The 7,483-nt window shown below is 30.3% G+C and overlaps 1 protein-coding gene across 1 annotated transcript; it reads right to left on the bottom strand.

Annotated features, from left to right (window-relative positions):
• Nucleotides 1-4,847: 4,847 nt before the first annotated feature.
• On the bottom strand, nucleotides 4,848-6,177 carry LOC111987932 (jacalin-related lectin 19). Its single transcript, XM_024019673.2, has 2 exons — nucleotides 5,965-6,177; nucleotides 4,848-5,306 (listed from the first exon to the last, which is right to left on the bottom strand). Exons 1-2 carry the CDS (start codon nucleotides 6,164-6,166, stop codon nucleotides 4,954-4,956), a joined length of 555 nt encoding a protein of 184 aa, XP_023875441.2. The 5' UTR covers nucleotides 6,167-6,177; the 3' UTR covers nucleotides 4,848-4,953.
• Between the last annotated feature and the right edge of the window lie 1,306 nt (nucleotides 6,178-7,483).

The raw sequence follows: 7,483 nt of genomic DNA, 5'->3' as shown, positions 1-7,483 counted from the left end.
ACAATCACTTTTTATATTTTAATTGTGCAAATATATTTGTTAGTTAAGACTTAAAATTTTCAAATCCTTAACTACGTTTAGATCATTACAATAAAAAATGTTTATTGCAATGAAAAAATTGTTGCAATAACATTAGAGTTATTGCAATAATTGATATTGGGTGTAGCAATAAAATTAAGGTAATAGGTTTGTGCAATAAATTTTTTTTTTTTTTTTTTTTGCAATAAACTCAAAATATTTTAATGACAACTTTGATATATAGTATATATACACACGGTTTTAAAAACCAGACTGGTTGGCCGGTTTGATTGTTTCAACCAAGAATTGAACACTAATCCAATCTAGTTTTTATCAAAAATCGAAAATTAGAGAAAAAGCAACTTTAACTGGAAATCACCGATCAGACTGTGAAAACCATGAACCGAGACAGTTAAATTGGTTTTCAACCATTTCAACTTTAACATAGCAGCCTATATAAAAGAAAAACATGAGAAACCAATGTGTTTGCTTCTGACTTTGCTTTTCTCATCTTGTCTTAAAATGAAGGAAGGAAATGAGGATCATGAATCTTATTTTGAATGCGCTCCTATATTATACTCTGTATCAATAACAATAAAACTTGTTTTCCAAGAAAAAAATAACAATAAAACATATGAACGGCTGAAAACAAAATTGTCATTAGATATTTTATTTTATGATGCTCTAAAATCTAAACATCTTTACTCAATCTCATGTACCCCTTTTATCATGTATGTCATGAGTAAAATTTGTATAGGTTTACATATATATTTTAAAGAAAGAATAAGGTTAGGATCATTGTATGATTTCTAATTTTAATTAAAATGTTGGGTTTCATTTAAGCCAATTATTCAATAAATGATTATAATTTGCACAATTTAACTTGTCTCAAAGTTCAAAATAAATCAAACTATCAATTTAAAATGCATACATTTTTTAAACTATTAATAGCACAAGTTTGGTTAGGTTAATTGGGTTGAAAATTTTTCCAATACAAACCCAACCCAACCCAACCCAACCCAACCAACCCAAGGTTCCTAAAAACTAAAATTACAACCCAAGCCAAGCCAACCCATTAACCAATTAAAAACACAACAAAGGAGTTGTGTTGAGTTAGGTCGGTTTCATTAGTATCAAAATCGGTCAAAAATCGGGAATCATAACCAAAAACTAGTTCAACCAATTCTTTGCTCGTACCAATTTTTAAAACCATGTTTACAACTCATTGCAAAACTAGCTGTGACAAAAGTTTTGGACATTTTTCAATTACGATTTTAGTAAACATATGCCCTTTAGAGCATATATTAATACACCATTTAAGAAAGTTTTTTTTTTTTTTTTTTTTTAATATAGAAAGTGACTAGCTTTTTATTTGACAACTTTTTCAATTTTTTAATAAAAAATTTCTAAAATGGATGATACATTAACTGGACATGATACCATATAGTATCTATCTTGAGTGCGATGCATAATATAATTTCTTCAGTGAAAAAAGAAAAAAAGAAAAAAAAAAATACTCAAATGACTGTTTCATAGTACTATATTGCTTGCTGCAACTCCGGTCTCCAACTACCAAAGCAAACTAGGGATGGTCAAGCTCAAAAGAAAAGTTTCTCTTTTTGGAACAGTTATAGCCAGCCTTGATTCATCGTTGGCCTTGTATCTGCCGTAGGCTCTAGCTAGTTCACTTCCTTGGTAGACTAACTGGACTAACTGAACGTCAATATTTTTAAGACGTAAATATGTCAAATTTAATATGAGACAATGTAAACTTAAAAAATCAGAATGCAAGGGAAAATATTTGAAATTGGTTGATATAATAATAAATGGGTCATGTTAACGGAAATCTTTAAGACAATTGTTAATAAACCATAATAGGAAAATTTTGATATGACTTTTATGAAAAATATAAAAAACTGTCAACAAAATTAAATGCTTTATTATTTTCTTATAAAATATTTCTAAAAATATTTCTCAAACTAATGCTCTTAGAGCATTCGATAATATTTTCCAAAATAAATTAATGCAAATGCAAGTGTTTGATACGATAGGACTTAGGATGTTACCTTCAGCTTAAGTACAACATATAATATTGTTTACAGTCACTATCACGAAGAGCTATTAATACTACACCAGCATTTTAAGTCTGAGCTCTGATTTCACCATCCTTGGTGGCTGAAGATTTTGAAGCAGTGCTAGTGAGCTTTCTAAGACTTTGCTGAGTCCTTTGGAAAATTGGAAAAGTTTTGTTGTTTGGACACGAGATAAACGAAACCCAATTGCATCTAGGTACCAACCACTTCTTCCATTGAAGCCCGCAATTAAGCCTCCATCCATTGAGAAAGTAAATGGGGTTCCTTTCTTCGATTCCAAATGGCCCAAAGGTCCTTTTATTGCTCCTGAATGTGAGTGATCGAATAACTGGGCTGCCAACAGGCACTACAGGACAATAGTGGCCACTCACAGTGACTAGGAACTCCTCTGAGTATTGCAGCTTAATCTGGAATACATTAAAAAAAATATAGTATTGTTTTTGAAATAGGAAAATATGGTTCCTTACTTTCTTTTCTATTATTTGTTTGGTGGTTGAAGGATTATATATAAATGGTCGTAGAATCATATGTTACAAATGTTGGAAAATATTAGTAGGTTGTAATATTAGAAATTGAAAGTGATTAAGAATCCAATTGTTGAAGTGAGGGAAATCAAATATGCATAATTCGTTTGAGGAATATTTGATTCTTTTTCCAAGCTAAATAATAGTTCAAGCGAAAGAGAAGTTAGAGTTAAGCGAAAATCTCAATTTAAAATTTGGACTATTCATTGATTTTTTTTGAAAAAATTATTGATCATATGACAAAATTTATACTAACTCATCTATCAATAAATTATCAAAATTTTTTTTTAAAAAATCTACGGTAGAATTTCTCAAAAAATTTGAAGAATTTTAATCGCAGCAGTTTGCTGGTTGGTTGGTTGAATCAGGCTCATTTGTAGATCAATTGCTAATTTCCAATTTAAAAAAAAAAAAAAAAAATCCATCATCATGGGATCTAAGAAAAGTTTCTAATTTTAGGGGGAAAAAAACTAAAACAGGGATATTAATTTAAATGGGATAGAAAACTAAAAATTGAGAACTAAAATAGGTAAATGAATTTAAGTGGGGGTAGAAAACTAAAAAAATTGTAAAATTACTCTTTCAACACCGAATATATATATGTGTGTGTGTGTCTCTGGTGGATGAGGACATTGTTGTGATTTTTGTGGAATTTAAGTTTTTTGCTATAATTTTGATAAAGTTTAGGGCTTATGTCCAATTGGTTTTGTGCTTGGGAATAGTGAACCTTTGAGTAATTGGGCCGGAATAAATGGCTTAAGTTTAGCTGTGTAAAGCTCAAGTTTCTTTTAGGGTTTGTGCGATTTGTCCAGTGAGTTTTGGTGAATAGACTCTTTACCTTACAAGAATTGGGCTTGAATGAGTGTATAAGGCCTACAACTAAATTCCCTAGAAGGCTAGGATTAGTGAAGACAAAATATTAGTATCAATTATCAAAATTCAATAATAATAAAAAGACATAAACATAATTACCTACAAATACATGTCCCTTATTTAATATTTAATTACTTATTAGTGTGGTATTTATTTGTTAATACTTTGAATTTTAATAATATATTATCGGGCTACAAGGGATATGAATTCTTCGCACGCATATTTCATAATGGGGTTAGAGTGTGTTTTGTCTCTGACTGTGGTTGCTCCTCTCTTGAGTCTATGATATCATCGATCTCACTAACCAATCTGCCATAAGCACACAAGGACAACATTAGCACAACCAACTTTTATAAGCACATAAAATACAATTGTTGACACAATGATCTCTATAGGAAAGAGCATTGGATTAGGACTCTCCTTTTGATAACCAAAATCAATTGCTGCTTTGAAGGACTCTTTAGGAAGTCTATCTTTATAGCTTTCCTACGACTCTTTTTTGATGAATTATAGCTTTCATACAAGTTGTGCGGCCCAGCCCAAAGGTAAAATCTTTTCCATTAATGTCTATAGTCACAAATAAAGTTCGAAAGAACATAATTTTAAATTAACCCATGATTGACCGACTCTGTTTGCTGATTGCTGCACACCCTTTAAAATCTTCATCATGCAAATGATTTTAATTTCAAGATCTCTATGAACTATGATAACTGAACATTACTTGGCTGCTCTAAATATTGAGGGGTTAGGGGAACATTGTCCTAAAACATTTTTCTATGTTGCTTTCACATGATTTTTTGGTTGCACTATAAAAAAAAATTAAAAAACAAATCTTTGTACATACAATAGAGTGTTAGTATGTGGTTAAATAATTAAATTTACTATATCCTAATTACTTAAATTTTAGGAATAATCAATAATTTAACATAGTTTTAGAGCACAATCGTTAATTTAGCATAAAAAACTATTTTATTATGCTAAGAATCTATTTACATTTCTCTTAAAAAAATGAATCTATTTTATAACCATAGGCTGGGTTCAACCCATTATATTTACACATAACCCAACTTGATTGGGATCTCAAGTTGGTGATAATAGATAAAATGATCGCTATTTTATCCTAGATAATAACTTGTTAACCATGGTAAAGATACACTATGTGAGGAAGACAATTGTTAATAAACTATAATAGGAAAGTTTTGACACTATTTTGATGTGAAATATAAAAAGTTGTTAATAAAATTAATTGCTTTATTATTTTCCTATAAAATGTTTCTAAAAACAATTTCCAAACTCATGTCTTGAGAGCATTCATTAACATTTCTCATAATAAATTAATGAAAATGCAAGAGTTTGATACAATAGGTTGTAACCTTTAGCTTAAGTATATAACATATAATATAGTTCACACTACCATAAAGAGCTGTCAATGCTACACCCGCATTTTAAGTCTGAGATCTGATTTCACCATCCTTGGGAGCTGAAGATTTTGAAGCAGTGCTTGTGAGCTTTCTAAGACTTTTCTGAACCCTTTGGAAGAGTTTTGTTGTTTGGACACGGGATAAACGAAACCCAATTGCATCTAGGTGCCAACCACTTCTTCCATTGAAGCCCATAATTAAGCCCCCATCCATTGAGAAAGAAAATGTGGTTCCTTCTTTGATTCCAAATGGCCCAAAGGTCCTTTTATTGCTCCTGAATGTGAGTGATCGAATAACTGGGCTGCCACCATGCACTACAGGACAATAGTGGCCACTCACAGTGACTAGGAACTCCTCTGGGTATTGCAGTTTAATTTGGAATACATTAAAAAAAAAAAGTATTGTTTTTGAAATAGGAAAATATGGTTCCTTACTTTCTTTTCTATTATTTATTTGGTGGTTGAAGGACAAAATATAAATGGTCACAGAATCATATATTACAAATGTTGAAAAATATAGGTAGGTTGTAATATTAGAAATTAAAAGTGATTAAGAATCCAATTGTTGAAGTGAGGGAAATCAAATTTGCATAATTCGTTTGATCAAAGATTTGATTTTTGCCCAAGCTAAATAATCATTCAGGCGAAGGAGAAGTGAGAGTTAGGCGAAAATCTCAATTTAAAATTTGGACTATTCATTGATAAATAAATATTTTAGATTTTTCCATGTTATTGACATTTAAAAAAATTATTGATCATATGAAAAAATTTATACCACTCATCTATCAATGAATTATCAAAATTAAAAAAAAAAAAAAAAATCTATGGAAGAATTACTCAGAAACTTTGAAGAACATAATCCATTTGTTGAATACTTGAATCAGGATCATTTATAGATTAATAGCTAATTTCCAATTAAAAAAAAAAAACCATCATCATGGGATCTAAGAAAAATTTCTAATTTTAGGGGAAAAACTAAAATAGGGAAATGAATTTAAGTGCGGGCAGAATAGAAAACTAAAAATTGAGCTAACCTCAGCCGTTAGATTGCCTCCAAGACCTCCGAGCTTTTCTGCTGGGATTGATTTGCCATTCTTATCATACACTACACGAATTAAGTCAATGCAACGGTCATAAACAATTGTGATTTCTCTTACCCCATGATAGGTCCCATCATCCCATTTGGTCCCACCATTTCCACCCCACGGTCCCAGCAATATTATACTTTTGTTTTGCATTTTGCCGTTTTATTTTTATTTTTTATTATTATATATTTTTTTTCAAGCGTGCGCGAGGGAGTAACGCAGTTACTGTGCGGTTACTATTTAATGAACAGTATTTGCACTTGCTGACTTTTTGTTCATGAACAGTGCATCCCTGAATTGTTTATGGGCTTACAACTTTCACTTTTCAACAACTTTTTTTATTAAAAATAGGCTCCACAGTACTATTTACATATTTAAAAATTATTTTGCTACAATGTTTTCAGTCTTGAGTTTTCAGCTGTATCCAAATGGACCCGAATCCATTTGATCCCCACACGTCCAAATATTTAATGTTTGAAGGATATAAACATAAAGGAAAAATTGGACTAGGTTCATGTAGTTTTAATTTTAGGTATCATATTCATCTATTCTGAAACAGATGGGAGTAGTATCACAATTTAAATAAATACTTGTTTCAAAATGAGGGGGTAAAATTTTAAGAATTTCATAATAGAGTAGTCCTTAAAAAATCTATAAGATCTTGTATAGAAAAGAATCAATACTTGGCTCATCTTTTATTTGAAATATCTGTATCTTGAATTTTGTTTTAGTAGTATGGGAAGTAAACTTATTTAGGTATTTTTATTTTCATGGAATTTGACTTTTATTGTAATAAAATATGGGTTTTGAGCAAAATTTAGGATAAAAAAGAACTAATTTTACATACGACAAGGATGTAATTGATTTAGATGGGATTGAAAAAAAAGACAAGAAAAAAAAGATTGAGGTTATCAATTAAGCATTCTTTTAGAAAGGGGTTCAAATTCTTGTAAAATAATATTAAAGAAAAAACAAAGCGATGAGTAAATGGTCAAAGAAAAGAAATTATCCTGGTTGCTATGGCTGAAAGGGGCACCAGATAACATTGGGTTCAATCTTACCTTCAAACAACCCATAAATGAGAAAAAAAGAAAGGGAAAAAAAATGAAGAGTTTTTGAGTCACTGAAACTTATGTGAGTCAAAATTCATCAAAAGAGGAAAATATAACAGAAAAAAATAAAAAATAAAACCAGGATGTTAATGAAAGTATCGGATTCAAAAATCATAGAAAAATGGATTTCTTACCATATAATATAAGTTGATATTGCTGGAAAGAGGAGATACTGAGTATAGAGGGTAATAGAAGCATAGTGCTATGAGAGAATGGTTGTGGTTTGTGGTGGAATGAGATACTAAATATAGAGAATAAACTGTACATCCCTTGAAGTATCTGATTCCAGTTCCAGCACTATCTAAAGACTAGCAATTATGCTTTTGCTTTACGCAGATAACCATATTTGTTCCAACTT

Source organism: Quercus suber, unplaced genomic scaffold (genome assembly GCF_002906115.3).
Source record: "Quercus suber isolate HL8 unplaced genomic scaffold, Cork oak 2.0 scaffold_469, whole genome shotgun sequence".
NCBI classification, from domain to species: domain Eukaryota; kingdom Viridiplantae; phylum Streptophyta; class Magnoliopsida; order Fagales; family Fagaceae; genus Quercus; species Quercus suber.
This window is presented reverse-complemented; position numbering and strand designations above follow the sequence as displayed.

Excerpts from the sequence above, each read along its gene's own strand:
- LOC111987932 (XM_024019673.2), bottom strand. The coding sequence starts at position 6,166 with ATGCAAAACAAAAGTATAATATTGCTGGGACCGTGGGGTGGAAATGGT. Across the intron at positions 5,307-5,964 it reads TGGAGGCAATCTAACGGCTG|AAATTAAACTGCAATACCCA; the intron begins AGGTTAGCTCAA and ends TTAATGTATTCC.